The 19,897-nt window shown below is 39.6% G+C and overlaps 2 protein-coding genes across 4 annotated transcripts; both read left to right on the top strand.

Moving 5' to 3' along the window:
• Positions 1 to 385: 385 nt before the first annotated feature.
• On the top strand, positions 386 to 8,190 carry LOC108278870 (uncharacterized). Its single transcript, XM_017492540.3, has 12 exons — positions 386 to 561; positions 2,579 to 2,767; positions 3,102 to 3,295; positions 3,435 to 3,550; positions 3,745 to 3,884; positions 4,034 to 4,128; positions 4,281 to 4,388; positions 4,517 to 4,612; positions 4,917 to 5,114; positions 5,347 to 5,434; positions 6,267 to 7,789; positions 7,999 to 8,190. Exons 2-12 carry the CDS (start codon positions 2,584 to 2,586, stop codon positions 8,113 to 8,115), a joined length of 2,859 nt encoding a protein of 952 aa, XP_017348029.2. The 5' UTR covers positions 386 to 561; positions 2,579 to 2,583; the 3' UTR covers positions 8,116 to 8,190.
• Positions 8,191 to 10,152: 1,962 nt separating this feature from the next.
• Positions 10,153 to 19,793, top strand: rin1a (Ras and Rab interactor 1a). 3 transcript variants are annotated; one of them, XM_017492537.2, is made up of 11 exons: positions 10,153 to 10,448; positions 15,234 to 15,422; positions 15,693 to 15,807; positions 15,959 to 16,031; positions 16,121 to 16,212; positions 16,482 to 17,050; positions 17,221 to 17,725; positions 17,833 to 18,141; positions 18,290 to 18,421; positions 18,513 to 18,673; positions 18,767 to 19,793. In XM_017492537.2, exons 2-11 carry the CDS (start codon positions 15,234 to 15,236, stop codon positions 19,079 to 19,081), a joined length of 2,460 nt encoding a protein of 819 aa, XP_017348026.1. In that variant the 5' UTR covers positions 10,153 to 10,448; the 3' UTR covers positions 19,082 to 19,793. The 3 variants fall into 3 exon arrangements, with proteins under 3 accessions (XP_017348026.1, XP_047017906.1, XP_047017907.1); XM_047161950.2 differs by lacking the exon at positions 10,153 to 10,448 and adding an exon at positions 14,124 to 14,317; XM_047161951.2 differs by lacking the exon at positions 10,153 to 10,448 and having other exon boundaries at positions 15,283 to 15,422; positions 16,153 to 16,212.
• Positions 19,794 to 19,897: the final 104 nt, after the last annotated feature.

Raw genomic sequence — 19,897 nt, 5'->3', positions numbered from 1 at the left:
TGTGGGAAATAACAACAACAACAATAATAATAATAATAATAATAATAATAATAATAATAATAATAATAATAATAATAAAGCATCATGGCCAATTAACAGCAAGGTCATAGACTGTTGAAACACTTCTTATCCACAGAACAGAGTCACTGAATGTATTATAAGTGGGAATTATTGCAGCTTGTCCTGTTCAGTTTTTTGTGTACAGAAGATTAAAAATGAAATTTTTCTATACTGATTGTTCAAGCTATTTAGTTTTGGAGTGTGAACTTGTGCTTAATTTATTTAAGTTACTTGGGACTCCTGCTGCCAGATGGTCAAGCGTAAAAGTGCCATGTTCACTGGATTGGTTAGAACATTTGGACAGAATTTAGAATCTGGTGAAACAACAGGGTCACCAGGGAACAAGCTTCTATTATTCTGTCACATTCTGTTCCAAATTCTGTACCTTCACATTCAAATGACTCTCTTCAGATCATCAATATCCAGTGACATAGCGAGAAGCACTGTTTAGCAGCTATAAACAGCAGTAAACTGCATGAACATTTGTACTTTACATCTGTGGTAAGAAGCCTTTTAATAATTTATTGATTTATAATGTTTATATATATATATATATATATATATATATATATATATATATATATATATATATATATATATACAGTGCATCTGGAAAGTATTGACAGTGCTTCACTTTTCCCACATTTTGTTATGTTATAGCCTTATTCCAAAATTTTCCTCAAAATTCTACAAACAATACCCCATAATGACAACATGAAAGAAGTTTGTTTGAAATCTTTGCAAATTTATTAAAAATAAAAAACAAAAAAGCACATTTACATAAGTAATCAGAGCCTTTGCTCAATACTTTGTTGAAGCACCTTTGGCACCAATTACAGCCTCAAGTCTTTTTGAGTATGATGCTACAAGCTTGGCACACCTATTTTTGGGAAGTTTCTACCATTCTTCTTTTCAGGACCTCTCAAGCTCCATCAGGTTGGATGGGGACCGTGGGTGCACAGCCATTTTCAGATCTCTCCAGAAATGTTCAATCGAGTTCAAGTCTGGGCTCCTGCTGGGCCACTCAAGGACATTCACAGAGTTGTCCTGTAGCTACTCCTTTGTTATCTTGGCTGTATGCTTAGGGTCGTTGTCCTGTTGGAAGATGAACCTTCGCCCCAGTCTGAGGTCCAGAGCACTCTGGAGCAGGTTTTCATCAAGGATGTCTCTGTACATTGCTGCATTCATCTTTTCCTTGATCCTGACTAGTCTCCCAGTTCCTGTCGCTCAAAAATATCCCCACAGCATGATGCTGCCACCACTATACTTCACTGTAGGGTTGGCATTGGCCAGATGATGAGTGGTGCCTGGTTTCCTCCAGACATGACGCTTGCCATTCAGGTCAAAGTGTTCAATCTTTGTTCAATCTTTGGTCTGAGAGTCCTTCAGGTGCCTTTTGGCAATCTCCAGGTGGGCTGTCATGTGCCTTTTACTGAGGAGTGGCTTCTATCTGGCCACTCTACCATTCAGGCCTGATTGATGGGGTTCTGCAGAGATGGTTGTTCTTCTGGTAGGTTCTCCTCTCTCCACAGAGACATGCTGGAGCTCTGTCAGAGTGACCATCGGGTTTTTGGTCATCTCCCTGACTAAGGCCCTTCTCCCCTGATCGCTTAGTTTGGCAGGGCGGCCAGCTCTAGGAAGAGTCCTGCTGGTTCCAAACTTCTTCCATTTACGGATGATGGAGGCCACTGTGCTCATTGGGACCTTCAATGCTGCAGAAATGTTTCTGTACCCTTCCCCAGATCTGTGCCTCGATACAATCGTGTCTCGGAGGTCTACAGACAATTCCTTGGACTTCATGGCTTGGTTTGTGCTCTGACTTGCATTGTTAACTGTGGGACCTTATATAGACAGGTGTGTGCCTTTCCAAATCATATCCAATCAACTGAATTTACCACAGGTGGACTCCAATCATGTTGTAGAAACATCTCAAGGATGATCAGTGGTAACAGGATGCACCTGAGCTCAATTTTGAGTGTCATGGCAAAGGCTGTGAATATTTATGTACATGTGCTTTTTTTTCTTTCTTTCTTTTTTTTTAAATAAATTTGCAAAGATTTCAAACAAACTTCTTTCATGTTGTCATTATGGGGTATTGTTTGTAGAATTTTGAAGAAAATATTGAATTTAATAAATTTTGGAATAAGACTGTAACATAACAAAATGTGGGAAAAGTGAAGCGCTGTGAATACTTTCTGGATGCACTGTATATATTTAATGCAAATATTACACATAATAACAGCCTGACTGTTTATTATTGTTATTCCTTAATATAATATTCTTTCATTTTCTTAACATACTGATAAGATTAAGAATTTCTAGGCCTTTAGGTTTTAAGGTTCCTCCGATTTCTGTGGAGAAATGTACTTTTTAAGTGTACTTATTCTAAGGTTTTCTGTTTAAAACAGTAGGTTTGTGTTTTGGTAGGCCTGCTAAATATTCTGCAGTTCAGTTGGTGTTATTACTTTTCTCCATCACTGAAAATCAATTTTTTTTATTGTTTACTTTTTTGCTTTAGGTGAAATGAACACGAATTTTGTGATGGCCACACTGTATGTGGGGGATCTGCACTCCAATGTGACAGAGCCCATGCTTGTGGAGACGTTCAGTCCTGCAGGACCTATTCACTCCATCCAGCTCTGCAGAGACAAGAAGACGGGCTCCTCACTCGGCTATGCATATGTAAACTTTCAGCATCCGGCTGACGGTAATACAAATCATACAGAACAAAGCAGAACACTATTCCATACATTACTTCTGCATTTTCACCTTTTACTGTTTTATTAGACTGATAAGGACAAGTTATGTGCCTTATATGACATGCAGTTTTGTTCAAAACTTTATATATTTTTTTATAAATACTACAGTTAAAGGTTAGACTTCTATCGTATTTTTAATGTGACACTAATTAACCACAAAGACATTTTTCCATAACCTTTTTCACTCATCTTTACAAAGAGTGCCAATAATTCTAGATGTGACTGTACATGTAATAGACTCCTAGCCTTTTTATTGATATTAATTCACTTTTGTTTCCTCAGCTGAGCGAGCACTGGAAATGCTCAATTTTGAGCTCCTTATGGGACAGCCCTTGCGCATCATGCAGTTTCAAAGGGATTCATCCCTGAGGAAAACCAGTATCGGAAACTTGTTCATAAAGGACCTAGACAAGTCAATTGACAACATGGCCCTTTTTGACACCTTCTCCTTATTTGGAAAGATTCTGTCATGCAAGGTTCGGGCTTTGAACTGTTTGGATCTGAATAGCATCTGTGTAGCATGACTAATGATTTTTAAATAAATAAAAATAAAGTCCTGTGTTAGCTCTGTTTGATATTAATTGTGTGTGATGAGATGACATGTCTCTCCTGAAGGTTGTAGCTGATGAGAAGGGGTCGAAACGGTATGGCTATGTCCACTTCGAGTCTGCCGAGGCAGCGGATTTTGCCATGGAGAGGCTCAATGGCAAATTCCTGAATGGCCGTAAAGTGTAAGCCATGTGTAAATTATTACTTTTTACCAGCCTGGGTTGAAATGTCAGGGTTCTTTTAACATTTGCTCTTTTGATGGTCATATGAGGATATTGCAGTCAACATCAAGTTGCAATTTTGGTGGCGTAGGCATAAAGACTAACAGCAGTGTTTAGATAAAGACTCTAAGAGCAGTGGCTCTGCTGTGTTACAGGTTTATCGAACACTTTAAGTCACGTGAGGAGCGCAAGGCTGAGACGGGCCCTCGTCAACAAGTCATCACCAACATCTACGTCAAAAACTTTGGTTACGACATGGACAACAAGATGCTAAAAGACATCTTCAGCAAGTTCGGTGATGATCCCTGATAAAGCGTGATGAGTTATACTCATTAACGTGAACATAATGAGTTCATGCAAAAAACACAATGAACCAGTTGTTAGAACATATTCTAGAGATCAGACGGAGCCTTAAATTGTTTGTGTGTGTGTGTGGTGTTCCAGGTCCTGTGGCAAGTGTTCAAGTTATGACAGATGAGAACGGGAAGTCCAGAAGATTTGGCTTCGTTAGATTTGAGAGGCACGAAGATGCACAGAGGGTGAGTGTACACTACAGTCAAGTGTAGTTGTGTACAACCTTTTAAGTTTCCTTACAGCAGGAAAAACAGTGATTAATGTGGTGTTTCTCTCTCTCTCTGTGTGTGTGTGTGTGTGTGTGTGTGTGTGTGTGTGTGTTTGTGAACATGTTCAGGCTGTGGATGAGATGAACGGGAAAGAGCTGAACGGCAAGAAGGTGTATGTGGGCCCAGCACAGAATAAAGTAGAGAGACAGACTGAACTCAAGCACAAGTATGAGCAGGTAAAACACTCACAGACACAGACACAGATACACATACACAGACACACACACAGACACACACACAGGCACACACACACACACACACACACCAAGGATGCTGACTCTCTGCTCTCTCCTCTCTGCTGTAGGGTATGAACCTCTACGTGAAGAACCTGGATGATAGTGTGGATGACGAGTGTCTACACACTGCTTTCTCAGCATTTGGAAACATTGTGAACGCAAAGGTCACTTACAACTAATAATCCCTACATTTTATTCCTTTCCCAATAACCGGTCCACTTCCACTTATTTACTCACTTACTTACTTACTTACTTAAGTGTGTATCTAGTATAAAATGTTTCTGTAGCTGGGCACTGCTATATGTGTGGGGATTCAAAAACAGAATTATGATGCTAAAAAAACATAGCTGTCCTCTTCCAGTTTTCTGATATTCATTGATATTTGTGTATACACTCTGTGCTGGTTTTCCGTCATGGTTGCCACGTTAGCATGTTTATCCTAATGTGTCTCCTCACTGTCTACTACAGGTGATGATGGAGAATGGCTGCTCCAAAGGCTTTGGCTTCGTGCGCTTCTGGTCTCCTGAGGAAGCCATGAATGCCATAAAGGGGCTGAATGGCAGGATGTGGGGCAGGAGGCAGATATACGTGGGCGTGGCTCAGCGCAAAAAGGAGCGCCAGGCTTACCTTGCCCATCAGAACATCCAGAGGTTGGCAAGAATGCAGGTCGGTGTTAATGCAGTACAGAACATCTACCAACATCTGAAATGATTCAAAATTGTAGTTAAAGGGTCTCTGGCTGGAAAAGGTTGAAGAATTCTGGCTTTAAGCTACTCTAGCTAATACTTATATGCTACCACATGAGGATAGCATAGCTAACAGTAACCTGTGATTCTGATCTGTGAGGAACAAGATGAAGTAATGTGTGCTAATGGTTCTGTGTATGTGTGTGTTACAGACCCAGTACCTGGCTCCCTATTATGCCAGCTGGCAGCAGGTTGAGATGACTTTTCCTCATTATACTGCACAGACCATCCAACCTCAATGTAAGCCACAGCTGTCTGATAGTATATCAGTGTTACACAGGCTTGGGAAGTAACAGAATACATGTAATGGTGTTACGTAATCAGGATACTAAAAACTAGTGACCATAATCTGTTACAGTTACGCCAAAAAAAATAAGTAATCAGATTATAGGTACATTTTGTAAATAAAATGGGAATACTATCAGAATTGCATTTTTAAAAAAAATTATCTGTTGACATAACACAATATAGACAGCTGCTTGATTATAGTTCTAGTTCTCTCTTGACTCATGTGAGCAACCTCCTAGTGCATGCGCAAATAAATTTTGCGCAAAGTTCATTTGGTAAAATGAACACAAATTGTTCTCTGAAATGCTTTTGTTAGGGATCATACATCCTCTTTTTCCCGGACAGGTCCTCTTTTTCGAGGACTTTAAAAAAGTGTCTAAATTTGAGAAAATGTCCAGGATTCTGCTTTAGTTTCCTTATGATGTGTTTATGGTCTCATACTGCATGTTATGTGCACATGCTTGCATTGCTTTAACCCCTCTCTGTAATTCCCACCTTTTCACACACCAATTGGTCGATTATAAAAGGCTTGCTGCAACTATTGTCCAAATTCCAGCCTCTCAACCATTAGCCTACTATATACTCAGATTACATTACTTTCATATTGTGATTATTTTCACTGTGTATTACTTTCAGATTAAATTTTTTATGAAGTAATTTGTAACTGTAATGGAATACATTTTTAATGAAACCCTTCCAAGCCTGGTGTTACATTTGTTACACAGTGTGTGTTCAAGTCTCTCCAGCCTGTAACTATATGTATTTGTTTGGGATCTTTATGTAGATGTCCACCATATGTCTGATGTAGTCTACTATATGTCTGATGTGATGCATCTTGCAACAGCACATCAGCAGACCTATGGCACCATCACACCCACAACCAATCAGTTGCCATATATGGATCAAGTGTGTACAGACACAACTACAGCTACAGCTGCAGATACTACTCCTGTGGCAGATACAGTTTCAGCTGTGGATAAAGTGCCAGCTGTGGATACTGTTATAGCTGTGGATACAGTGCCAGCTGTGGATACTGTTATAGCTGTGGATACAGTGCCAGCTGTAGACACAGTTATAGCTGTAGATACTGTGCCAGATCTACTTCCACCTGCAGCTCCAAGTCCACCTCCAGCTGCAGTTGAGATTCCAGCTCAAAACCCAGCTGCAGTTGAGATTCCAGCTCCAAACAGAGCTACAGTTGAGGTTCCAGCTCCAGACCCAGCTGCAGTTGAGGTTCCAGCTCCAGACCCAGCTACAGTTGAGGTTCCAGCTCCAGACCCAGTTGCAGTTGAGGTTCCAGCTCCAGAGCCAGCTGCAGTTGAGATTCCAGCTCCAGACCCAGCTGCAGTTGAGATTCCACCTACAGACTCAGCTGCAGTTGAGATTCCACCTCCAGACTCAGCTGCAGTTGAGATTCCAGCTCCAGACCCAGCTGCAGTTGAGGTTCCAGCTCCACACCGAGCTGCAGTTGAGGTTCCAGCTCCAGACCCAGCTGCAGTTGAGGTTCCAGCTCCAGACCCAGCTGCAGTTGAGATTCCAGCTACAGAGCCAGCACCAGTTGAGATTCCAGCTCCAGAGACCGCTGTAGTTGAGACTCCAGCTCCAGAGCCCGCTGCAGTTGAGGTTCCAGCTCCAGACCCAGCTGCAGTTGAGATTCCAGCTCCCGAGCCAGCTGCAGTTGAGGTTCCAGCTCCAGACCCATCTGCAGTTGAGGTTCCTGCTCTAAACCCAGCTTCAGTTGAGATTCCAGCTCCAGAGCCTGCTGTAGTTGATGTTCCAGTTCCAGAGCCCGCTTCAGTTGATGTTCCAACTCCAGATCCAGCTGCAGTTGAGGTTCCAGCTCCAGAGCCAGCTGCAGTTGAGGTTCCAACTCCAGAGCCAGCTGCAGTTGAGGTTCCAGCTCCAGAGCCAGCTGCAGTTGAGGATCCAGCTCCAGGCCCAGCTGCAGTTGAGGGTCCAGCTTCAGACCCAGCTGCAGTTGAGATTCCAGCTCCAGAGACAGCTGCAGTTGATATTCCAGCTCCAGATCCAGCTGCAGTTGAGATTCCAGCTCCCGAGCCAGCTGCAGTTGAGATTCCAGCTCCCGAGCCAGCTGCAGTTGATATTCCAGCTCCAGACTCAGCTGCTGTTGAGGTTCCAGTTCCAGAGCCCACTGTAGTTGAGATTCCAGCTCCAGAGCCAGCTGCAGTTGAGGTTCCAGCTCCAGACCCAGCTACAGTTGAGGTTCCAGCTCCAGACCCAGCTGCAGTTGAGGTTCCAGCTCCAGCTGCAGATGAAGATATAACTACATCTACATCTACAGTGTCTGTAAGTGAAGTGCACACACACACAGAGCCACCCACACACACGCATGCACGCGCACACACACACACACACTCACACACACACACACACACACACACACACACACACACATAAAATAACACTATTTTGCATGCTTAATGCCACAATCTAATAATAATAATAATAATAATAATAATAATAATAATAATAATAATAATATCCTATGTTCCCAGGATGTACCCACATATCCACCAGCTGGGAAGGTGCTGACAATTTACGTGTTGGAGTCTGCCCCGGTAGACAACCAGATCCAGATGTTTAAAGATGTTTTACAACAACGTCAACAATAAGAAGAAGAAGAGGAGAAAGAAGAAATAACTATTCCATCCAACAATTCCAACCATAATATATTGGACAATACATTGCATGAAGTGAATGTGTCTTCATTATTATCATTTTAATTAGAAGTTAATGAGAAACGTATTGTAAATGTATTACGTCGAGTTAAAATCTTAAGTATTAACTGCGAATAATATTAATCATTGATTGCAGTTTATATAATACTTATATAAGTAATAATAATAAGTATTATTAATAATAATTAGTCATAATAAATAAATAAATAAACTATTTATTAAAATAGTATTAATAATTAGTAATAATAATAATTATACAAGAAGAAGAAATTAAAGGAATATAAAATAAAAGGAATATTAAACAAAAAGAAGATTTTCAAATATAATCATCATCATCATCATCATTATTGAATATTATTATTGAATATTAACTACAAATATACATTAGACAAAAGGGGCGCACAGTGGCTTAGCGGTTAGCACTAAGCCACTCGCTGCCAGAGCTTGCATGTTCTTCCCGTGCTGCGGGGGTTTCCTCTGGGTACTCCGGTTTCCTCCCCCAGTCCAAAGACATGCATGGTAGGTTGATTGGCGTGTCCAAAGTGTCCGTAGTGTATGAATGGGTGTGTGAGTGTGTATGTGATTGTGCCCTGCGATGGATTGGCACCCTGTCCAGGGTGTACCCCGCCTTGTGCCCGATGCTCCCTGGGATAGGCTCCAGGTTCCCCGTGACCCTGAAAGGGATAAGGGGTATAGAAGATGGATGGATGGACAATAATAATTAGTAGTAGCAGTAGTAGTAGTAATAGTAGTAGTAGTAGTAGTAGTAGTAGTAGTAGAAATATTAATATTAGTAGTAGTAGTAGTAATAATATTATTAATAGTAGTAATAATGGTGAGAGTAATAGTAGTAGTAGTAGTAGAAATATTAATAGTAGTAGTAGTAGTAATGGTAATAGTAATAGTAGTAGTAGCAGTAGTGGTAGTAATAGTAGTAGTAGAAGTATTATTATTAGTAGTAGTAGTAGTAGTAGTATTAGTAGTAGTAGTAGTAGTAGTAGTAGTAGAAATATTAATATTAGTAGTAGTAGTAGTAATAATATTAGTAATAGTAGTAATAATGGTGAGAGTAATAGTAGTAGTAGTAGTAGAAATATTAATAGTAGTAGTAGTAGTAATGGTAATAGTAATAGTAGTAGTAGCAGTAGTGGTAGTAATAGTAGTAGTAGAAGTATTAATATTAGTAGTAGTAGTAGTAGTAGTAATAGTAGTAGTAGTAGTAGTAGTAGTAGTAGAAATATTAATATTAGTAGTAGTAGTAGTAATAATATTAGTAATAGTAGTAATAATGGTGAGAGTAATAGTAGTAGTAGTAGTAGAAATATTAATAGTAGTAGTAGTAGTAATGGTAATAGTAATAGTAGTAGTAGCAGTAGTGGTAGTAATAGTAGTAGTAGAAGTATTAATATTAGTAGTAGTAGTAGTAGTAGTAGTAGTAGAAATATTAATATTAGTAGTAGTAGTAGTAATAATATTAGTAATAGTAGTAATAATGGTGAGAGTAATAGTAGTAGTAGTAGTAGAAATATTAATAGTAGTAGTAGTAGTAATGGTAATAGTAATAGTAGTAGTAGCAGTAGTGGTAGTAATAGTAGTAGTAGAAGTATTAATATTAGTAGTAGTAGTAGTAGTAGTAATGGTAATATTAATATTAGTAGTAGTAGTAGTAATAGTAATATTAGTAATAGTAGTAGTAATGGTAATAGTAATAGTAATAGTAGCAGTAGTAGTAGTAAAGCGGCCCAGGAAACAACTAAGATAAAATATAAAGCCATGCAAATTAGCTCTTGAGTCAAATTCATAAAACCCATTATCAAACCGTACAGTTAAGTTTACTCATACAGGAAACATTTCCGTAGCCTCTACTGACGTCAATTTTGCTCTGAACTTGACTTAAGTGTCCAGCTCACAATACTGCCCACAAGGTGTATACTACCTTCCAGGTTAAACCAGGCGCATGCGCAAAATTACTTCAGCAAAGCACAGGAACTTTTGGTTTTCCCATTCACAAAGATCACACAGCGGAAAGCACGCAGAGGAAGACGGAGTGTGAATAATGCCTGAAGCACAGTTTCACACACTGGGGGGAAAGAAGCTGGACGACATCTTCTCACACACTTGGAAGAGGAACTAACCTGCCGAGCAAAAACACCAAGAGTTAGTCCGAATATTCTGCTGTCCAGCACGTTTCATGGATCTGAGAGCTTTGTGGCACGCAGTAGTGTTCCAGCTACTATTACTCTAACTAGAATCGCGGAGGTGGAAAGGTAAGCGGATAGTTTGTTTTCACGGCGGTAAATCTGTGTGTTTTAGAGGGTTACAGTTTAGGTCAGTCTTTTGGTTTGCATTAGATTAGTGCTTGGCGTGTTGTTCCTGGATAAACTTGATGTCTCCCTCGGGGAAGGACAGAGACAGCAGAGCTTTGTGAGCTGTCTGAGCACTTCCTTCTTCATAGACTCAGAAACTTCCAACTGTATCTCACTGCTTTATAAAGCATCTCCACAATCACAACGCAATGAGTTGTCCTGAAAATGAGATGAGATGTGTATTGACTACAATTCATTTCACACTCCTCTGATCTTACAACACTGTTTTCCCTTTCAGGGCACTTTGAAAAATAGGACTGGATCAACATTGTGTCTATTAGCTTAGATTTTCTGGACATGTGTTTGACTTTAAATTATTGGTGTCTTCTGGTGTTTCTTGGTGTATAGAGTAACAAACATGTTTTTATTCTAGACATTATACAAAAAGGGAGCTGTAATGTTCCTTGTTGCTGTGGTGGTACCTCAGTGTACAGTGTACAACCCCAATTTTGAAAAAGTTGGGACAGTACTTTTGTAAATGTACTTTGACTTGTATTTAAACAAAAAACTTATAAATACAAGGTATTTGATGTTTTACCTAATCAACTGCATAGTTTTTTGAATCGGTAGGATTTGGGGCAATTCACCTTCTACAGTGCACAATATAATTAAAAGATTCAAGGACTCTTTTAGGGCAAGGTCAAAAACCTCTTCTGAATGCACGTGATCTCCGATCCCTCAGACGTCACTGTCTTAAAAAATGTCATGATTCTGTAAAGGATATCCTGACATGGGCTCGGGAATATTTTGGTAAACCTTTGTTAATCAACACCATTCGCCGCTGCATCCACAAATGCAAGTTAATGCTTTACTATGCAAAGCAGAAGACATACATCAACACTGTCTAGAAGCGCCACCGACTTGTCTTGGTTTGGTCTCATCTGAGATGGACAGTGGCACAGTGGAATCATGTTTTATGGTGTGACGAGTCGACATTTCAAATAGTTTTTGGACAAAACAGCTGTCATGTTCACCAGGAAAAAGAGGAAAAGGATCATCCAAGCTATTATCAGCGTCACGTCCAAAAGCCAGCTTCTGTCATGGTATGGAGGTGTGTCAGTGCTCATGGCATGGGTAACTTGCACATCTGTGAGGGCACCATTAATGCAGAAAGTTATGTACACAATTTGGAGAACATATGCTGCCATCCAGAGCAGGACAACGCCAAACCACATTCTGTCCACATTACAAGCGCATGGTTATGTAAGCAGAGTGTGTGGGTGCTAGCATGCCCTACCTGCAGTCCTGACCTGTCACTGATTGAGAATGTGTGGTGCATTATGAAGCGCAAAATAAGGCAATGAAAGCCCCGTACAGATGTGCAGCTGAAGAAATGCATAATGGATGAATGCTAAACTTAACCAACTGGTGTCCTCAGTGCTCAAATGCTTGTGTTATTAAAAGAAAAGGTGATATTACACAATGGCAAACAGAAGACTGTGCCAACTTTTTTGGAGTGTGTTTCAGTCATCAGATTTGAAATGAGTGTATATTTTCAAAAATAAATTAAATTCAGAAAGTAAAACATTGTATAGTGCAGGGTGAATTGAATTTTCAAATGACTCTTTTTGTTTGTTTTTTGCATGTTCCATAATGTCCCAACTTTTTTGGGAATTGGGGTTGTACCTTTAAAGCTTTACTCTAAAAGGTAATTATGGTCCAATCATGTACCTTAAATGTTTACATAGACTATTAAGGGTAGAAAAGATAAGGAAACCACACCAGCGACAAGGAAAGGTACAATTAACAGATTTTTTCCTGAGACTGTACATAACACAAAACCTGGAATGAGTTAACAGTGTGGTATTTTAAACGGTTCCATGATACCACTTATAGGCTCATGGTTGTTATGCAAAACTACCACAAACGCCTCCAAAGCACATACTTATAGGCTTCCACTTCACCAAGCCTGGACTTGCTAGGCTCATTTACACACCCTATAAGTAGAACTGTACTCTACCCCTTCTGCCTAAACACGAAATCTGTAATCTCTTCACATCATAGAAGTTTGTTTTTTTTCTTTCTTCAAGTCGAAAAGCCATCTCTGAGAACATCTTATAAATCTCTGTCTAAAGAATTTTAAGAAAAGGCTGAACTATGGAATGTGTATAGAACTTTAGTGTAGTAAAATAAAACATGATTATAGATTATAGAAACATCTTAATAGAATATAAAATACACCACAAGAAGGTATGTTGTAAAACCTTTATAATGCTTAACATGGTTAAGCGATAGACATTTAATTCTGTCCTATATGTCTTCAAATGTACTTTGTAAAATTCTGTGAGCTATAAAAGGTACTAAAGTGAGTTTGAAAGTTTTTGTTTTTTTTCCCCAGATAAGTGTGTGTCAGTGGGTGGGAATGCCCAGTAGGATGTGTGGGCTAGTGTTGCTATAGCAGCCATCTGCTGCTAGAAAATAGTATTCTTCACCATCCCACTCAGCAGCAGCCTATGCCAGGGGTACCCAAACTTTTTAACACTAAAATCTTCCTACTGATTAGTTTTGCTCTGTGTACTTACAATCTCTCAAAAAACATGCTAATCTGCTAGCTGAAAATAAATCCTGAATCTAAAGTTAAATTATTAATAAAATGTTAATCATTGACACAAAGTGTTATAGAACTGCCCAACCTGTCAGTAGACACTACAAATTGATCAGTAACTGATTTATATTATAATAGTTTCAAGTAGTGATTCATTTTGTTACACATTGCACAATATTTATTTTGGTTTCAGATTCAGTGAATGACTAGAGGGGGCATGGTGGCTCAGTGGTTACTATGTTTGCCTCACACCTCCAGGGCTGGGGGTTTGATTCCCGCCTCTGCCCTGTGTACTCGGAGTTTGCATGTTCTCCATGTGCTTCTGGGGCTTCCTCCAGGTTTTCCGGTTTCCAGCCCAAAGACATTCATTGTAGGCGGACTGGCATCTCGAAATTGTCTATAGTGTGTGACTGAGTGTGTGCGATTGTGTCCTGCAATGGGTTGGCACCCTGTCCAGGGTGTCCCCCATCTTGTGCTCCAAGTTCCTTGGGATAGACTCCAGGCTTCCTGCAACCCTGTGTAGGATAAGCAGTACTGAAAATGTATGGATGGCTGGATGGATGACTAGAACTGTGGAGAACCGCAATTGTCAATGTAACCCACTGCTGCATGCATACAGTTACGTTGCTAATAATTCTTTTTTCTAAATAAATGTGAAATCTGTGACTTCGTGGATACGCTGTATATAAGATAAGCCTGATTCACATCTCACAGTGGATAACTTGTTCACAGAGTGGAAGCAAAGCTTGGGTTTGACAGAAATTCTAATTTCATTTGAAACATATTTGTTAAAAAACAAAACATTTTAAACCAAGCAAGCTGTAGTTATAGCACCCTGCAGTGGGTAACATTTGCAGCAGTTGTGAAGGCCCGTTAAGTTTACATTATTGCATGTTCTGTTTTTGTTTCTCAATTAAATTTAGGGCTTTGTCATTTTGTAAAATGATATTTCATATTTTTATGATAAAATTTAAGATATGTTGAGGACTGAGAATAGACAGGTTCAGTCAGAGAAGGTCGATGTAGAAATGTTAGGAAATTAGTCAGGTCATGACACACAGCACTCACATGACCAGGAGGAGGAATGAGCCAGAGGGAGTTTCCAAAAACCAGTAAGAACAGGAGATCAGCAGGAGAAATATGGCACGTGTTTGTGTGGAAATCAACCGTAAACGGAAAAATTTACACAATCCATATGAGATGACTGGAAAAGAGAATAAAAAAAGTTGAGTATTTATGAAAAGGGGATTACACAGGGTAAGAATGGTACAGTTGTTCTTTGTAAGCACTGCATTTATTTTAATTAATTTATTTTATTAACAAAACATTTAAACTGTTCATCTCAGGACCTTAATGGTTAGGACAAAAGTTGATCATTACATAAAATGTATATAAAGTTTCATTTCATATCTGCTGACATGGGAAACATGCATCAGGCCTACTAAAATAAGCTCTCTACAACAGCACTATCATATTGTTATAAAATTATGACATTTTATCACCACAAAATGAGAAATGTGTGTAGATAGCATATGAGCAATCTCATCTGAATTTCACCTCCACTACTATATGTACAACATGTACAATTGGTAGTTAAAGCTATTATTTAAAAGATTAGGAACAACCAATTACATGTCTGAAAGTTTTCTGAAGTAATTGAAAACAATTTCAACTAAGTCTTGGATTTGATATCATTACACATTCGATCAGTCAGAGTTACGCTAATACTGTAGGTGCCTGGAATGTGAATTGAAGTCAAATTCATTCTTTTGTTTAATGAAAGTAGTAGAAATAGCTAAGCATTCTTGGACTTCGATGGGTTAATTCAATTGTTTTGCATTTAAATTGAGCAATTGAACATTGCACCCTTTCCATACATTTGTATCTACAGGCAAGTTGCAGAATTATTTCTTTATATTTAAATGTAACACGTTGTTTACAAATAAACTGCATCTGTGATGAGAAGCTTTTTGTAGAATTCTCACACAATAAGCCAAACACTTGCCTGAAATTTCAATGAACTTCATTGCACAATTAACCGTATAGGATTATTCTAATGGGGAATTTCTTGAGACCTCAGGACTGCCCAAGATGTGTGCTTGTGCGAGTCACTTTCTCAGGTATTGATTAATATGTTTTAGATGCAGGAGGGCCATGTGTATGACTATCCAGATGCCCATCCAGTAGGAGAGAAGAGGACATGTCCTCAGAGAGGCTCCTTGAAGAGCATCAGTGTGCTGGACCGCCTGCTGCTCACATACCCCGTATGGCTGCAGTTGTCCATCAACTCAGCCACAGCACTTCACATCCTACAGCGTGAACCCCCAGGGGTGAGGAACACCTTCACAAATTGACACTGCCAAATGCTTTAACGCGTATTACTCAAAATTTGTTCAAATTTGTCACAGCCTCCAGAAAGGTTAAGGTGCTCTCCACTCCCATAGATCTGGCATCAACAAAAAAAAACGAAGTCTTCAAGTGTTTCCTAGGAAACAACTTTAGTTTCAGACAATATAAGGCTCACAAAGATTTAGAATCGTGGACAAAATACAAAAATATATATATATTGTAAAATGTAATGTTTACTCCACATTTTGTAGACTTTCCTGGTGCGAAAGTCCAATACATCCCAGAAGAAAATGCTGTGTCTCAGGCTAACAGATGACAGTGTGCCATCTTTTGTCAAACAGTTTGTCATCCGAGAGAAGGACTCAAGTAAGTAATATGATAAGCAAGAGACAGAACATGATGGTCATTTTATATATTTTTTTTATTTTAATTTTTATTCAGTTGGACTGAGTTTGATGTTGAACAATTACATTTGATGAATGTGGACATTACTAACAATCATCCTCTATCCCCCCAGCCTTCTCTTTGGAGAGCTCAGCCATCAGCTTCCCAGATCTTTGTAGACTCATTGCCTTCTACTGTGTCAGCCGGTATTAATCAGCTAATTTCTGACACTTCTTATTCAGTTCTTTTACTGTTTTTTTAAATTCAGTTATGCATTTAACTAACTTTACGTTAGGGATGTTCTTCCCTTCACTCTCGAATTGCCAGAGGCCATAGCCAGGGCTTCATCCCACAAACAGTTGGAATCTATCTCTCATATGGGTGTGGGTAAGTACATGGTAGTTTTACTGTAGACTGTGGTCATCCAAGTCATTTAAAGACTATGGAAACTCAGTTTGTGACAATCTATATTTACTATCATTACAATGTAGGTTATGGTATGAGCAAAGGTTAGGTTTAGTTTCAGCACTGAAGCTCAGGTTGGACTATGATTAAGATATTAAAATGGTCAAAACCTTCATTTTCGAGCTCCTTTAAGTACTTTTGTACAGCATAACAATGAACATTAAAATGTTCCTTTGCCATGTTTCATACAGAGTTCTGGAGTTCCCAGTTAAACTTCCGTGGGCCTCGGAATGGTCCTCCACCAGTACATGATGCACCTGTACTCTCAAATCCTAAATCACAACACTCTACCACATCTTCTAGCACCAGTGAAACATTGTTCCAGGAGTTCTGCCCAATTCACACCAGAAGTCCTTCTGAACTTGATTTGGGAGCAGGGCAGGGAGCATTATGCTTCATAAACCCACTATTCCTACAAGAGCATCCCAATCGTGGTGCCATGCACAAGCGCCATCACTTTAAACACAGTATAAAGGTTCGCGTCTCCACCGAAAACTCCAGTTTACTCTCACCCCCCATCACCCCACCACCACCTCCACCACTACTTGCAAAAGCCAAGAGTAAAGGAAAGAATGTGAAGCAAACTCAAGTGGTTCAGACCAACGAGGAGGATAAGAACAATGCTGAATTTGTTGAGGGAGATTCAGATTACCTACAGCCTTGTCTTGCTCTCCTGAAAAAGGCTTCAGCAATAGTCACCCCGAACCTCTCTCCTACAGCTGAGGAGGAGGACTATCAGTTGCCCAAAGCACTTCTGCAGGTATAACACACACTGCCCTCAATCATACAGTGCCATCAGTGTATAACTAACGATTGCAGTTTAATGCATGAATGAATAGGATATTCCCTAATAAAATGCAATTCACAGTAAAGTTTCCTTTGTATGGTTTAGTCATTTGCTTTATAACTTGTGCATGTATATACACACAGGCACAAAGAAAAATCACAGTGGAGAGTGAAGAGGAAAATGAGGATGAAGACATCGGACTAGTACTTGAGAAAAGAAAGGCACCATCCCTCACCGAGTTGGACAGCAGCAGCTCCCTTAGCAGCCTTGATGAAACTGAGGAGAGTCCTCAGAGGCCTTCCCTCACACGGGGCACTAGTAACCCTATCATCCCCTCTCCTCATCCTCCCCACCAGTCTGTTTCAGCTCTGCAAAAGATGAGCGCAGCCTTTGTGTCCTTCTTTGTGCCAGGGAAGAGAGTCATACGGCTGGTGGAAGACCTTTCTCATGACAGGCGTATAGCATTTGGGGCTCTGGTACAGGACTTCTTGAGGGAGCAAAGGGAAGCACTGAAGCCACAGTGCCTAACAACCACTTTGGAGCTGCTGCAAGGTTTGCGTCTCTTTATTGACCAGGCTAAGGTGTTCCTCTTGGAATGTGGAGAGCTTGAGCCCCCCATTGAGACCCTAGTGCCCGAGGATGAGAAAGGTACACAGCACAGACTCCAAACAATTTTGGAGTGCCTTTTATATAAACACTTTATTTCTAAGCATCATGAGAATAAGCTAGGTGTGTCTATACATGTGTTTTTGCAGATCAGACACTGGAAAAAGCCCTGTTCCGCTGTGTACTAAAACCTCTAAAAGGGCAGATTGATACAGCACTCTATAATATGCATGAACATGATGGCTCCTTTAAGAGGCTGGCTGAAAGTATGAAGAGAGCCAGAGATGCTTCACCACGAGACCTTTTTGGCGTTCAGGTTGCTGTGCCTGATGCTCATGGCATTGAGAAGATAAAGCACAAGATGTCTCTCATGAGACGTGCCTATTCACCAATTGACAAAGTAGTTTTGCTCCTGCAGATCTGTAAGCTCATCTATAAAGCCATGAAGACCAATACTGGTGAGGACTGTACATGAATATGACTCTCCTTGTGAATTTGTTCCCTTGAACAGTACAGATATATAAATCATTATGAAATATATAGTTTTGTTTTATAATCATACAAATCATCTTTTTGTATTTCCCTAAAACTCATACTACTTCTCAGGGCAGAAATTTGGAGCTGATGAATTCCTTCCAGCTCTTTCCTATGTGATTGTTCAGTGCAACATACCTGAGCTTTCTCTAGAGGTGGAGTACATGATGGAGCTGCTAGAAACCTCTTGGCTCACAGGAGAGGGTAAAGATATTATGTATTATTCAACAAAAAAAAAGTTACATATGGCCTGTACTTTTACTAACTCATCACTGACCTCATCATTTTCCGTCAGGTGGATACTATCTGACCAGCGTTTATGCCAGCCTTACCTATATACAGAGTGAGCCAGAAGCTGTGGCTTCCAGTGGACTTACCCACCAAGTCAAGGAATCCCTGAAGGAGTGGAGCCACCGTCGTAGCACTGAATCCAAGAGCCAGAATGACATAAAACAGGTCAGCTACTGGGTCGTCTTTTGTAGAATAACCTTATTATTTTGTAGAATAATATAACAATATAACAAGTGGTAATATCATTCTATCCTACAGAGGTTTGTAAAGGTGCTGTTCCAGGATGGTGAATGTAGTTTGGTGAAGACATTGCAATGGAAGGCAGGGATCAGTGGAGAAGCTTTGGGACAGCTCTGCGCCATAAAATTTGGAGTGGACCAGCCAGACGAGTATGGCCTGTACTGGAGAAGAAGTGAAAAGTTAATACCAGTTCCTCTGGATGCTCAAATTCAGGACCTGCAGAACATGGGTACCAGCAGTGCTCCACTCATTTACCAGCACTCCAATCCAGATATGAAATCCAATAGGTTGACCAGAGGAGGCGCTTTGGACCTTTCAGGGGAAGCCTCGTAATGTGACCTGGTACTGAGAAGGTTGAAAAACAGTACCTTCGAAAAAGGGGAGAACAGCTGATGACCCACAACGGGTGGAAACGCATTGAGATGTTAAATAATTGGTTAATAACTCTGTACATTTGCTAAATCTGAAAAGTTTTATTAATTTATCTTTAGACAAGTGAATACTAAAACTGAAAATCTTGTTTACAACTAGTTGTATTTTATATATATTTCATGCCAAATGGTTTTGTGGTTCATTCATATGGGATCGGAGAGATATTCCTGTATTCTGCAAAATGGGAAGTGATTATTAAATTTTCTGTAATAATACAAAACAGATGTATGATGACAGTGATGCTTCTACTTACTCTCTATATGGTATAGTCCAACATTTCCCATGCTTTGCCTTGTAGTCCCTTTATGCTGCACATTTTAGTGTTTAAACTACTCACAACATACCGGCTCCATTCATCAGATAATACATTTTTAAAAAAACTTCGTGAATTCAGTGTTAGAACTGTATTGTAGTAAAATATGCAGTGTGGGTGTCCAGGACCAGGATTGGGAAAATCCTAGCCTGTTTATTAAACAATGGCATTTATGAGCAAACAAGAACTTAAATATATGCTAAGGTTTGCTGTTTATAGTGAGCAGAAAAACATAAATTGTGATACTGTGTAAATCAATGCCTTTAAGATGTCAATAAACTTAAAAAATAAATTTAAAAATGTTTCTGGCTTTTTTTTTTTTTAGGGTTTAATTATTTTTTAATGGGTCCTCAATTAGTGTTGAATCAAATGATTAATGCATGACAAACATCAATAAGCCAATG

This window comes from Ictalurus punctatus, chromosome 18, assembly GCF_001660625.3.
Source record: "Ictalurus punctatus breed USDA103 chromosome 18, Coco_2.0, whole genome shotgun sequence".
Taxonomy (NCBI): domain Eukaryota; kingdom Metazoa; phylum Chordata; class Actinopteri; order Siluriformes; family Ictaluridae; genus Ictalurus; species Ictalurus punctatus.
The sequence above is the reverse complement of the archived record's forward strand: the minus strand, read 5'-3'. Positions and strand labels throughout refer to the sequence as shown.